Source organism: Corvus hawaiiensis, chromosome 7, assembly GCF_020740725.1.
Source record: "Corvus hawaiiensis isolate bCorHaw1 chromosome 7, bCorHaw1.pri.cur, whole genome shotgun sequence".
NCBI classification, from domain to species: domain Eukaryota; kingdom Metazoa; phylum Chordata; class Aves; order Passeriformes; family Corvidae; genus Corvus; species Corvus hawaiiensis.
The window spans coordinates 20985794-21000223 of NC_063219.1; the positions used below are offsets into that span (position 1 = coordinate 20985794).

Below are 14430 nucleotides of genomic sequence, written 5' to 3' on the forward strand. Positions count from 1 at the left end.
ACTACTGAGTGGCCTAAGGCTGTATAAGCTGCAATGGCAGAATGGTTGCTCTTTGTAGAGACAGAGAAATAAGGCACAAAATTTCTTCCATTTTTGCACACTTTTGTGGGAAATACATGAAGGATACATTCCCAAACCCGGTGCAGTCTCAGTGAGCCTTCTGTTGTTTTTTAACTGCCCTGTAAACCTAGTTATCTGACTCTGGCTTGTAAATCTGAGTCAATGTATTCTGGTTTGCTGAAATCTAGGCATATATTTGTCATCAGAGCAAAACTTATGATGAAGGAATGGCTGACAGTCAGTACTGTATAGTTCCAGATCTTAGTACTCTGTGTGTATGGTATTTTGCATGCCAAAAGGAACTTTTGCTTGCTGGTTCTGGTACACAGACAGCTTTTAATTGTAAATCAGATACCTGTTAGCATGGTACTAAACCTGAGCTAATAAGCACTGCCTTCTAGTAGGACTTAAAGACTTGAGCTCTGCACTGACATAAAGATGGTGCTCACCTTCAAAGTGGGCTTAAATCCAGCCAAGTCTTGGTGTGTGCCAAGTGTATAAATGTGTTGCAGGAAAAATACTGCGTAGACATATTCTGCATTGTGGAAAGTAGACAATGACATCCCTTCAAACAATTTTTCCTTTTCTCCTGAAAGGTGTGGTTTAGATTTTTTTTGATTGGTTAGCTAGGTTTTTTGGGGGGGATGGGGAGGCAGAAGTGCAGGTAGTTCCTTGGGCAGGAAACACAGGTTTTTTGTTATCCAGAAATACAAAACTGAAACATTGTGGAAAAAACATGCAAACCCTCTCTCTTCATGCTGTAGTTTTGCAAGTAGATATAAAGCAAGCAGAGAGGACAAACTTGCAGCTTCTTAATTATGACATCAGTTTTATACACAAAATTTTTTATAAATATGCCTTATTCACTTGACAGATTTTGATGACTGTCAGATGTGGGGTGTCTGTGACCAGCTGTGTGAGGATCGTGTGGGACATCACCAGTGCCACTGTGTAGAAGGTTATTTCCTAGAGCATCACCGGCACTGTCGGGCCAACACTTCAGGTTAGTGCACTTCAAGTGTCTTGCTGAGCAAATAGACAGAGCTAGGTAAAATGGGGTAGTTTCCATGTCTGTGCCATACAGCTCTCTTTGATTTTAACTCTGCCCCTAAGGACTTATGATCAGGACAGCTTCGAGAATATGGGCAAATATCAGAACTCTGCATCTGATGTGCAGGTTGGCGTTGATTGCCTCATCAGGGCTGCTTCTCCTCTAATCAACAAGTGTCTTCTAGGCTCCATTGCTTTTTCATCACTCCTGACTTCTGCAGAGTTTGGAGGTTATTGCCAGAGCACTCCCAAACAAAAAGAATTCTTGTTTCTGTGGGAGGCAGTTTTCTGTCATGCTCTCTATGGAACGTAGTGCGATCAAGAAATCACGAAACCTCTTTTTTCTAGAACTGTGCCAGAAGATGGTTTTGCTGAATGGTGAGATCAAACACTTGCCTGTGAGAGAAGCCATGCTCTTGGCTTCAAATGACCCAGAGTCTGAACTCTGCAAGAGTACTTGCCTCTCAAGAGTATAGTTCCTCATCAGCTGTAGGCTGCTGCTCCTGACCTCCTGGTCTGTTCTGAAAGCAGGCCCTGGGAAACTCTTCTTTGTGGAGATGTAATGTCATAACAGGCTTTTGTGTAAGGCAGGTGTCCCTGCCTGCAGAAAATCAGTGGGAATGGGAGTTCCTGCTTGCATAGCTGATTAGCAGTCTTCTTTCTTAGAAAAGCAAGAACTGCTCAGTTCCCTCCCCTTCCTTCTTTCTTCAGCCACATCTATGGACCAGTCTTCATCTCACAATTTTCTAAGTATTTCTCTCTTATAAATGGGAGAATTTAGTACCTGCTATAAGTCACTTTAGCTTTAATAGAAATCGTCTTTTGGTGTTTAGATGCACAGGGGTTTTATAAAAGTTTTATCTGGTAGGGCTTTAAATAGCTGTTCCTGCCTGATTTGCTCTGAGTGTACAAACCAAAGGCAAATCACAGAAAGTTAGTACTCACATAGAAACATTTATACAGATAGTAGTCTGAGCACCTATTTAAAACCTTCTGTCCAGTGTGTATGAACCAGTATGTATGTATTGCAATGCCCCTTTGCAAAATATCTTGCCTGCAGAGTAATCGTATCTTTGTCACCCCTGCTTTCAGCTGGTGTTGCATCACTTATTTTTTCCAATGGCCGTGATTTACTGATTGGAGATCTTTATGGAAGAAATATTCGTACTTTGGTGCAGTCACAGAATCGTGGGATTGCAGTTGGAGTGGACTTTCACTTTTACCTGCACAGAATCTTTTGGACCGATACGGTGCAAGATAAGGTTGGTAGAAATTTCAAGAAGAATATATTTCTGTGTATCTGGAAGTAGAGAACTGCAAGAGGCAGAATGTGTTGATAGGCCCTCATTTTTGAGAGCCAAAGCTGGCTGTGTTTTTGTTTTCTAACAAAAAAGCTCCTTGAAATGTTTTATGTTAATGACTGCATTTTTTCAACTATACTATTACATGTGACATATTAAACAAAGAATCCTATTATATGGGAATGTCTTGAGCAACTTTTAATTTTACATGAGACTCAGTCCAAAAAACTAATTAAGAGAAATAGTAGACATTCTTTCAAAATGAAGCAAATTTTTCTTGGTAATTTTTGAAACATGATAATTTAAAATGTAAAAGCTGTGTGCCTTCCAAGATGATAAAAATCAGATTTCTTCATATACTTCAAATGGCAGTGTAATTGAGCTTGAATAACAAATATTGACAGTATTTTGTGTAATGAGCCAATATTGTGTTACCTTTTTCTTTCTTTCTTTTTTTTTTTTTTTTGAAGAGAGATTATTTTAGCTTCAAGATACAGTAGAGCAGAGTAATTTAAAAAAACAGTCTGGAGACTCTCGTGGAAGTTGGATGGCACCCTTGTTCTTTTTCTCTGTGCATAACTTATGGAAACCAAAAAAGTCTTAGGTCAAATGCTGAAACTCCACAATATTCGTCCTCACATTGATTGTCATGCAGTGTGAAGGAGAATCTGTGACCCGGCTCTTGCTGACACCACTAAATGGATCAATTTGGTCTCATTGTCATTATTCTGAATCCACACATAAGACATGTAATAAAAAATATAGTTCTCACTACAATTCCATGCTGGTTCTGTGGGAAAGAACATTCACTGCATGGCTGTCAAGTAGGACAAGATTTGTATGCACAATTTTTGACTTGTTCACAATTCTGGCATTTTTATTGAGGCTGTAGTAGGTTCCCATTGCTTCCCATTGTCAATGGCTGAATTTAGTCACAGTCAAATCTGCACTTTTATGAGACAGGAGATTTATTCTGTCTTTATAATAGGTATAAATAAAAGATAATATGGGGTTTTTCACTGCACACCCCAGGTGGTCAGGACTGCCTTTTTATCTGCCCCAATATAGTTTAATCCTAATTAATTAATTAAGATTAATTAATCTAATTAAATCCTAGCTAGAATATCCAGATGAAGACAATCGCATTTAGAATTTCCTTAAATGAGGAATATTTCCACCTGATGTCTTAAAATAATGATATTACTAGGCATTTTTTTGTCTTTTTTTTCCCTAGGCTTAAGATGTAAAGTAAACCAGAAAATTGTGGGTTGTGTTTTGCATCATCTTTATCTCATTTAGTGTACTGCGTGATAACCTAATGCCCATAAGCTCTTTTATCAACAGGGTTGCCAAAGAACAGAGTAGACAGTTACGTGGTTATCTTGATTATCGTTACCTGGAACTGAAGTATCTTTGAAATGATACAACTCTTTGAGCTCTTATTTTTCTTGTGCATATTTGCTTGGTAGTCTGTATTTTCATTTAAATGCATTTCAAATCTCATGCTGTTGTTCAAAAAAAAAAAAAAAAAAAAAATCTACATTTTCCTATTACCCAGTGTTATAATCACACAATTACTATATATGTAAAATTACCGTGTTTGGACTGTTTGCTTCATGTAGCTCTGAGCTTCCTTGTAAAATAACACCACCATTCCTCTGGGCAGGATGCTGTTAAAATTAGCCTTAGATAAAGGAGACCACAAGGAGACCTCCTTTCCGTGAGGATGGAGAGCTTTCCCTTTCTTTCTTCATTTTGCCATTTCCCCTTAGTGGTTGCTGTAGTAAGAGCTCCTCCTCTTGTTTCTGGCCACTGTTGAGAGCTTTACCAAAGCATTTTCATTTGTTTTCAATCAATGGAAATACTGGGTTTTTCTAGATTCCTGGAAAGCAAATGCACTTTCCTCATTTTTTTTTTTTTTTAACCAGCAATTAGTCATGTTTGCTAAAGGACAAGGCTCTTTCACTTGGTTATCTTGTCCATTTTGCAGAAATGCTAGTTGAAGGCAAGCTTCCTGCAATTCTTGCATTGCTTTCCAGATTTTTGCAAAAATTCCTAACCTAAGGAATAACATAGAGGGTAACTTGGTTGTATCTGGTGGCCAGTTGTGGATTTGTGCTCAATGTGATGATAAAAGAAAAAATACCATGTGTCTTGTGATTACCAAAACATCATGTGGGCACTGACAATGTATGTATTGTTTTCAGGTTTTTTCTATTAATATTGATGGCTCTGATTTCCAAGAAGTTTTGAATGTTTCAGTTGACACACCTGAAAATCTAGCAGTGGATTGGGTTAACAATAAGCTATATGTGGTTGAAACCAGTGTGAACAGAATAGATATGGTTAACTTGGATGGAACAAACCGTGTGACTCTTATTGCTGAAAATCTTGGAAATCCTAGAGGAATAGCACTTGATCCAACTGTTGGGTAAGTGATACTTATCAGATAATGGTAAAAGATGTCAGAAATTCCTTTATCCCCATGTAAAAGGAAGACAAGTAAGAAACAGCAAGAGTGATCATTTTAGAACCAGATATAAAATATTTTAAACATTTGCATTCTATCCTAACCTATTCTGCACCTTAAATTATGAGAGAGCTCTACAATGCCTTTATTGCTAATGTGTGGGATCTGTTTCATGGCTGGAGTTGTGTGTGCATGAGCAGCACTGAAAATGGACCTGTGGAATTGCCCTGCAGAGGAGCATTATCCTTAAAGATTCCAATTGTGATACCATCCACAGATGTCCTACTATCTGAAATAAAGAGATGGAATGAAGCTAAGAAAGTTAGTGTCTTCTAACCCATATGCTTCAGAAGTATATGTGAGCCATGAAAACATGGATCTTCAGAGAACAGGAAGAGGAATTTCATGCAACTTGTTTTCATGGCTGCTGCTTTCATGATATGACTATTTGTCACTGGCTTATTTCTGGCAGTAAACTTAAGTCTGTGATTTAATAAGGAATATCAGTATTAATGAGGTCTTTTGGGTGAAAGCATGCTTCTTTATGGATTTATTCTATAAAAGAAAATGCAAATTACTTCTTGTGTAAAAAGTGTAAAGTATGTTTTCATAGTATGCCAGCTGAGAAACAAACTCTGTTCTGAAAGAGTGCTGGTTTTAAATTCCATGTAAAACACTGGGTTTCTTATAAAATCTCAAGGAAATGTGACCTTTTTGCTTTTTTATCTCTTTATAGTTATTTGTTTTTCTCAGACTGGGACAGTCTGTCTGGTGATCCTAAAGTGGAAAGGGCCTTCATGGATGGCACAAATCGTCAGGATTTGATAAAAACAAAATTAGGCTGGCCTGCTGGAATAACTCTGGATATTGTGTCAAAGAGACTTTACTGGGTTGACAGCCGGTTTGATTACATTGAGACTGTAACTTATGATGGACTTCAAAGGTAGGCAAAACATTATTCCTTGGAGGCTACAGATACACTGATTATTTTGTATCTAGTTCAAAAAAGGATTGTCTAACAAGACGAGATACACAAAGGATGAAAATTACAACATAATGAATGTGATGCACTTTTGTCTCTATTGTGTCATGCTACTTCTAGACAGTCTTTAATTCATCATTCTTTGCTATTTTTTGACCTTGAATACCTCTTGCCCTTATTATATAATGTACATTTTATAGTCCACCAGTACAGTACATATTTTTAAAGCATTTGCTTTTAAAACATTTATTTCAATGATATTCATTATCTTCCATCATAATCTCTGCATTTTTTTTGCTGAATGAATTTATAGGAAATACTCCACTTCAAAACACTAATTTGTGTGATAGGTATTAAATGCTTTTCTTGCATTTTATGTCTTTGCTGTCAAAAATTAAGTCAACATTCACCCTGTTATGATGCTGGGGAGACTAAATGACAGCATGCAAGAAGGGAGTCCTTGAGTTTTTATGGGACTGTGTCTTACAGCATAGTGTTGTTTAGAAGCCTGCTTATCTCTGCTTCTGTGATTAGTATCACTTACTCAAACACAAGAAAAAAAAGTCCCCTTTAGTATACCTTCTATGTATTGACTTGAAAAACAGTCTTCTGCTCATTTGACATGTTTATTGTTCAAGGTATTTTTTCATTTATTAAATTATAACATTAATGTTGGTATCTTTTCTCCTCTCATCCTCGCTCATTGTGTTTCTTGGCATTTTCTAACCCTTTTGGTCTATTTTTACTGCTGTATCCTTTAGGTTGATGAACTGTGTATGTTTAGCTTTATGTCTTCAGTTCATTTGGTCGTTTTCATTTGTACTTTAGTAGCTTCTCTGTTGAAGCAAAAGCTAGTGAATGAATTAAAAATACTGTATCCCTTCTTCTGTTAATAATGTTATTTTCTAAGTAATATTTCATAAATAATTTTAAATCATCTTTATAACAGGAGAACAGTAGCTCATGGAGGCTCACTGATTCCTCATCCGTATGGAATCACTTTGTTTGAACACAATGTTTATTTCACTGATTGGACCAAAATGGCAGTGGTGAAAGCTAACAAATTTTCAGAGTCTAACCCTCAAGTGATCTACCAGTCTTCACTGAGACCTTATGGAGTGACAGTTTACCATGCTGCCAGGCAGCCATTTGGTAAGACCATAAGTAAGATTATGAAGGGAGGTTTAGGAACTATGTTACCAAAAACTGGTAAAAATTATGAGACTTTTACTTTGCTGTAAGGAACTATAATTATGATATATAAACTTGTATTGTAAAACTGGGCTGATTTTTATCACACAGTTGTTTCATCCAACTCTTGTAGCTAATGAACGGTCAAATGCAACATTTAAGAGTAGGGGGAGCTTTATAAATAGACTGATACTTGGTGGAGTCAAACCTGTAGGTTTGAGCAGTATTAGTGTTTGGAAATTTTTCCCTCAATGCTGCAATGAATGCAATGAAAATGCTACCAGTATTCAATGAATCCTGTGAGATACAATTCTGAAGTAGGTTTATGTGCAGAAGACTATAGCCCAAATTATGTCCTTAATGCTGTGTGCTGAGTGTCTCTGTACAGAGCAGAATTCCTTGAATCATGGTTACCTCTGATGTGATTTCAGTGCATTTCAGGGTAGAACTGGTGGGGTATGTTTTCTGTGTGATGTAACTCTCACATAGTCCACATGATTTATTGTGGATGTTGAAAAAAATCCTGAAAAATCAAGATAATTATGTCATTAGGTTAATAGAAGAAGTTTTAATTCTATCTGTATTATTTTCCAGTAAGAAATCCTTGTGGAAGTAATAATGGGGGATGTGAACAGATCTGCGTTCTCAGCCACAAAACAGATAACGATGGCCTAGGTTATCGCTGTAGGTGTATTCTGGGCTTTGACCTACATGTGGATGGACGACATTGTGTTGGTGAGAAAATGCCTTGGAAATAATGCTACTCCATTAGCTCTAGAGCTACTTCTAGAACATCCTTCCTCTCTTCAATAGCTTCAATATATTGAGGACTTCACGTCTTTTCACAACTGTTTCTGACAGCTTTAACTGTAGTCATTTCTGCTGATGTTCATTTCAAGCCACAACTTAAACTCACCTCCTTTAATGAGGATTTTAAGAGAGTTAGATGTGGAATACATGTAGACAGCTGTATGATTAAGCTCTTAATCCTGAAATCAAGCATGAATACTTGCTAATATGCAGATTTTGTGCTATTTTGAGCACATAAGCCTGCTTTCCTGTGCAGTAATGTGCAGATTAGGTTGGTCTTCTCCCTTTGAACACATATGGCAAGAATATGAGATTCAGTTTTGGAGCTGTAGGTTTCCATCAGCAATTTTCTGCTTCCTATTTGAGTGCAGAATTGTCACAGATGCAGGTCTACTATGACTGTCTACTGACAAATTAAGTCATATATGTTGTCTCTAATTTTACTATTTGGCTATGCATTTATCTGGCTAGCCTTGTTTTATGGAGGCTCCACAGAGCCTGTGAGTTATTTTTTTATAGATGATTGTAAAGAGGGAAGTACAGAAGATGATTTCTGCTTTCATAGGGATAATGCTTGCTTTAAAAGTGTATAGTACCACAGTATCAATGAGAGGAATACTTGACCACATCACCTAATATTCTGGATTGGATTTTGTTTTTCTTCTTCAGTTTTTAGGTCTGTGAGTATTTAAATCCCTATTTTCTCATTCTTCTTTTTTCCACTTCCAGGCTATTAGTGTTGTCAAATTAAAATCTTTTCTTAATGCTCAGGTGTCTCTCTTTGTGAATAAGTAAAGTCTGTGTCTGATTTTTCCTTTCACAGCTGTGCGGCAGTTTCTGCTGTTTTCATCCCAGATGGCAGTGCGGGGAATCCCATTCAATCTCTCCACCCAGGAAGATGTGATCATCCCTGTAACAGGGAGCCCTTCATACTTTGTTGGAATTGAGTTCTGTGCTCAGGATGACACAATTTTTTTTTCAGACACAAGTAGAGACATGATTTATAAACAGAAAACTGATGGTTCAGGTGAGAATCATGCTTGGGAATTGTAGAGTAATTGTGGTAAGGAGACTGTAATGTATATTTTTCTAAAAAAACCCGTGAAAAGTCACATTGTGAGATACACAGATAAATCTCAGTGTAACCCCAGTAATGTGGAAAATGTTTCTCAAAAATATTTGTTCAACTAATATTAAACTTGTTGAAGTCTCTTGTTTGACAAACTTTCTGAATGTATTTGGGAAGTAACTATTTGTGGTACTTCTCACAACTACTATTTGCCTTCACCAGTCTGTTTATGCAGACAAGTATTCGTTTCAGTAGTAGGAAACTGTGTTTCTATTTTAATTTCCCTATCTGGAGAGCAGGATATTTGCTATGATACTGTAATGCAGAAAAAGAACATTTAGTTTGTGAGATTTTTGGAAATCCTATTTTGCTAATGTACAGAATGTTTCTCTCCAATTTATAATGATAAAATGTCAGCATATAATCTTCTGCACTTGTTTGCTGCCTTGGGTCAGGTTAATGGTAGACTGCAGCTGACCATTACTATGCAAAGAGTAAAGTCTGGCTGTTGAGCAAGACGTCCTTACTGCACTGGCCTTACTGACCTTCATTGGTAAAACTCTCAGTGTAAACTTAGTGACAGATTTTTCTCTGACCTTTGGCTAGTCTTTATTTCTCCTCTTTTGCAGCTGAGCTCCTGGACATACACCTTCTTTGTCTAGAGCAAAGGGCACCCCTCCTTCCCCTTGGTTATTGGTCTTTATATGAAGTAGCACAGAGGTAGCACTTTTACTGAGGGGAACCACAAGTTTTGTCAATAGAATACTGCACTCATGTTATTTCCCCAGTTCCTAAACCTTCCCAATCATTATGTGTGTTATAAATTCTAGGAAGAGAGATCTTGACTGCTAATAGAGTGGAAAGTGTTGAGGATTTGGCCTTTGACTGGATCTCAAAGAACCTATACTGGACAGATCCTCGATACAGAAGCATTAGTGTGATGAGGCTGGCAGATAAATCCAGGAGAGCAATTGTTCAGAATTTAAATAATCCTCGCTCAATAGTGGTTCATCCTGTTATTGGGTAAGTTTAGATTCTCATTTTAAACTGTATGTACAAACTTATGGTTTAAACATAACTGATGAGGTTAGACTTACATCTGGTTCTGGATTTCTGTTCTTTTCAAAATACCATCCCTTTTCAGTTGTCTTGTCTTTATTTTGTTTGTTTTATTCCAGCCTAGGATTCAGCATCCAGAGGAAAGGGCAAGGTGAGAGAGAATCCATGTGACAGAAGCACTCGAAAGAATTATCTTTAAAAGCACCATGTATTTTTTCTTTTACTTCTGTTCATTGATAAAAAGGCAAAAGAACTTGGTTTCTTTGTGTCACTCAGCTTAGAAAGCTATTTCTCACAGTTGAAAGATGAAGTTTGCTAAATTGTTTTTTAATATCCTTTCAATTCCCAGACTGCTGACATTGGTTCCATCATTTTATCTCTCTGAATTTCTTTATTTGAACCATATTGGATACTACTGTCTGTATTTCATAAAGACTTTACAATATGTGACTCCATACATAAAATAAAGCCCTGGTTTTCTTTGATGGAAATGCTTACTTTCAAGTTCCATACTCTGTGTTCTTTGCCAATGCCAAAACAGTGTTTCTTTCGCAGCATAGTTTGGCTTTGTAATGTCGTACTACTGAATTTCCTAATTCTTGGATATTGATTTTTCATGAGTAACCAAATAAACTATTTTGAAAGTAATCTCCTAAGAATAATGTTGAACCTGGATCCTTGGATATCCCAACATTTTTTGTTTGCTGCTTCATAAAATTATTTAACATTAACTTCAACTCTTTGCCTGTAAGCATAAGTCAAATGGATCAGGAGAAAATTCTTTTTAATATTCATGCTTGCTTGTAAGTTTTACCTGGAAGATGCATTTTTGATTGATTCTATTTCTCTGTCAGTAATTACATGAGAACCTTAACAATTTTAACCAAGTTATGGATATTTTATATCTAAAGGGCCAAAACACTTCAAAAGGTTCTGGAAATTGTATACAGGATAAATATTAATTGTCGGTATCACTGCCAATTGAGAAGAGGGACAACATGAAATTGTATTTGTTGAAGTTATGTGAAGGATGTGGTACAAAGAAAAATGTTAACGCTGTTTCAAATGTTTGCTCTGTTTAATCACATTATATTATTTAGTTTATGTGTCTTCTGACATGTGTCCTTTCAGGTATATATTCTGGACAGATTGGTTCCGTCCGGCAAAAATCATGAGGGCCTGGAGCGATGGATCCCATGCCTTGCCAATTGTCAATACAACGCTAGGCTGGCCTAATGGCCTCGCCATTGACTGGAGGTAAGGGCAACGCAGGAGACAGGGAAGGTTTTTTTGAGCCAACATGTTTCTTCCTTTAAACTCTTAGGGATTAAAAACAAAGGAATGATGTCAGATTGCTTGCACTGGCACTCTTATTGAAGACCTTATCTTTCAGTTGGTTGAAAAGCCTTAAAATGTAAGGTTTTCTCAGAATCCCTCCCCACACACCCCAACAGCTTCTTGTAGGTTTAAGATTATTATTTAAGAAAATGCTAGTGCTTCCTAATGGACATAATGTCACTTAAAGAGCTATGACGTTTTCCTTATTTCTAGTTCTCTGAGGTTGTACTGGGTGGATGCTTTTTTTGATAAAATTGAGCACAGCACCTTTGATGGGCTGGACAGACGGACTCTTGAACATATTACTCAGATGACTCACCCATTTGGCCTTACTATTTTTGGAGGTAAGTCTGGCATTGAAAAATATCTATTGTTATCACCGATTTTTCTTTTCATATGGTGATCTGTGAGTTTGCGACACAAAATGACAGAGATTTTTTAATACTGGTTTTCCCAAAAAAGCACTCCTGGAAATTTCTACTAAAAATATGTATTCAGTACTTCTTGCTCGTTTCTATGTATATTTGGTTTTAATTAATTTTAGACAGATTGGGTGGGTCATGTAATGCAACAAGTCAGATATGCTGTACTAATTATAGCTTTCAAGGTGGGCTATTCATACTGAACAGACAAAGTGAATCACCATTCCAGGGATGGTCAGCATTTCAGGATTTTAATAATTATATGTATTTTTAATAATTCTATGTTTATAAATAATTATATGTAGATTTTATTACTGGATTTATGTTGTCTGTGAAGAAAGATGTCAATATATGACCCCTTTTGATTTTTATTTTGATAAGAATATCTTCAAAAATACTCTAAAGTTTTCTGGAAAGTAGTCTTTATGAATGACTTAAAATTGCCTTGGAATTTGAAATGCTGGTTGGGTTTGTTATATGTCAATTTCAGTAAAATCTGAGAAGGCTTTCCTATGTTATGTCTGCCTGTGACTGAAGCACTTTGACAGCATTATAAGTGGTGAAGGTTCTTTTGTCTTTTTCATGAAACAATTATGAAAAATGGTTAAATTTACATGAAAAGTCTTCTACGGTTTTTTTATTATGCTTGATCTTTTATGTCATATTGCTCTATAATATGTTAAATATTTTTCAAAATAGGTTATGCCTATTTCACTGATTGGAGACTTGGTGGAATAGTCCGAGTGAGGAAGTCTGATGGAGGAGAAATGACTATCATTAGGAGGGGCATTAGTAACATTATGCATGTTAAAGCATACGATGCTCATTCCCAAATAGGTGAGCCCTTTTCTTGTACAGAGGAAAGATGTGAAATAGGGAATAAGACACAAAATGTCAGGACAGCAGATTTCCAGTTTCATTTCTATAAATGGCTTCACTGAATCATAACTGATATGCAAGGGAGGCAGCACAGACACTTGCAATCACATGTTGTATCTTTCATTGCTTTGTGACTGGGTGCAATTTCCCTCTACCCTTTCTGTTACTGTACTTAATAACCAAGCAAAATGAACTTATGATTCCATTGTGGTTTGTGTAATTGTATCAGCAACTACAACTTTGTATTTCTCCTCTTCTGGTAGAAGTTTTAGTTAAACTAAACTATTTATTTTGATGAATTGGGTAAATGTTTATTAATCAAATTACTATTCTTCAAGTAATTAGTATTTATAAATCACTAATTTTTCTTATTTTCTGACTTTCCTATTTCCTTAAATTCTATGCAATTCTATGATCTAAGCCAAGGATTTGGTATTGTAGTTAATTTAGTGAAACACCCAATGCTCTCATCAAACATATGATTAAACCTAAGGTTCACTGACTACTTGGTATCCAAAGATTGGATTGGGTCTCCCAGCCTTGGCCAGACAGAGGTTCTCATTTGTGGTAGTATACTTGTTTCCAGACAGTTGCTGAAAAATTCCAGAAAATAGTATGAAATTTAATAGTATGGTTTTGGCTTCCATGAACATTTCTGTCAAGGAAGAGTATATGGAATGCGACACAGATATTACTGCTACTATTGCTGTTGATGAACTTGACCTTGTTTTGCAGTGTATGCAAAACCAGGACTTGCTACAGCACCTTTTTTTACACTTATTATGTACTTTTAATAGTTCCCAAGATGTCATCAGTAGTGTGTATGTTGATCTTCTCTATCACTTTTTAAGGCTCTAACTACTGTAATAGAGGAACAAATCCTAATGGAGACTGCAGCCATTTCTGCTTCCCAGTACCAAACTTCCAGAGAGTTTGTGGGTGTCCTTACGGCATGAAGCTGGCTCCAAATCAACTGACATGTGTTGAAGATCCATCCAATGAGCCACCCACTTTGCAGTGTGGCTCCTATTCATTTTCCTGTGGTAATGGAAGATGTGTGCCTCGACACTATCAGTGTGATGGTGTTGATGATTGTCATGATAACAGTGATGAACAAAATTGTGGTTCTTTAAGTAAGTAATCCTTGTAATCTGCAGTTAGTATTCCTTGTTTGCAGTTCAGGAAATTTAATGAGTCAGTATGGCTTCACTGGAATAAACTCCAGTTTTTTAGGGTTGCATCTGTGAATAAATCCTGAAATCTTCCTGGGAGATTAGTTACTTTGGAAATAACTTGGAATAATTAGTTACTTCAGAAATTATATCATAGTAATACAGGATTCAGTATCAGCCACCTAAACAATGCATGAAAATATTCATATCCCACTATTCTCAAAATTAAATATACAGAGTAACAAAAATTTATTTTCTAAAGAAAAAGGTTGTCTTTATTCTTAAGTTTTTGTAAATTTTGAAAGATACTGGAATATCAATAGCTTGCCTAATTTGGATGCACGGAGAGGAACAAGCCATCTTATGAAAGACGAAGACACTTAAAAAATAGCACCATAAGAAAAATAACAAAACCATATACATTGCCTAACCTTCCTCTAAGATTAAAGCAGCACCTTTTATTTCACTTAACATCAGAATAAAAAATTTGGTTTTGATAATATTTGGGCAATGCTGATCTATTTGTCACATCTGGATTTTAACAGTGAAGTAAATTAAAAGCACATTGGATCATTTCCTGGTTTTACAGTAAAATGTCTCACACAAACTATTTTGTTGTTCAAGTAA

General features: G+C 36.3%; 1 protein-coding gene across 5 annotated transcripts in view; it reads left to right on the plus strand.

Annotated features, from left to right (window-relative positions):
• Positions 1-14430, plus strand: part of LRP2 (LDL receptor related protein 2) — a 118723-nt gene that overhangs the window by 32823 nt on the left and 71470 nt on the right. For all 5 annotated transcript variants that reach the window (XM_048308952.1, XM_048308953.1, XM_048308954.1 and 2 more), the window contains exons 10-21: positions 935-1063; positions 2203-2372; positions 4619-4842; positions 5618-5824; positions 6813-7015; positions 7649-7789; positions 8688-8891; positions 9764-9956; positions 11124-11249; positions 11544-11674; positions 12452-12589; positions 13483-13764. In XM_048308952.1, coding sequence (XP_048164909.1) covers positions 935-1063; positions 2203-2372; positions 4619-4842; positions 5618-5824; positions 6813-7015; positions 7649-7789; positions 8688-8891; positions 9764-9956; positions 11124-11249; positions 11544-11674; positions 12452-12589; positions 13483-13764 — 2148 coding nt within the window. The remainder of the gene's footprint in view (positions 1-934; positions 1064-2202; positions 2373-4618; positions 4843-5617; positions 5825-6812; positions 7016-7648; positions 7790-8687; positions 8892-9763; positions 9957-11123; positions 11250-11543; positions 11675-12451; positions 12590-13482; positions 13765-14430) is intronic.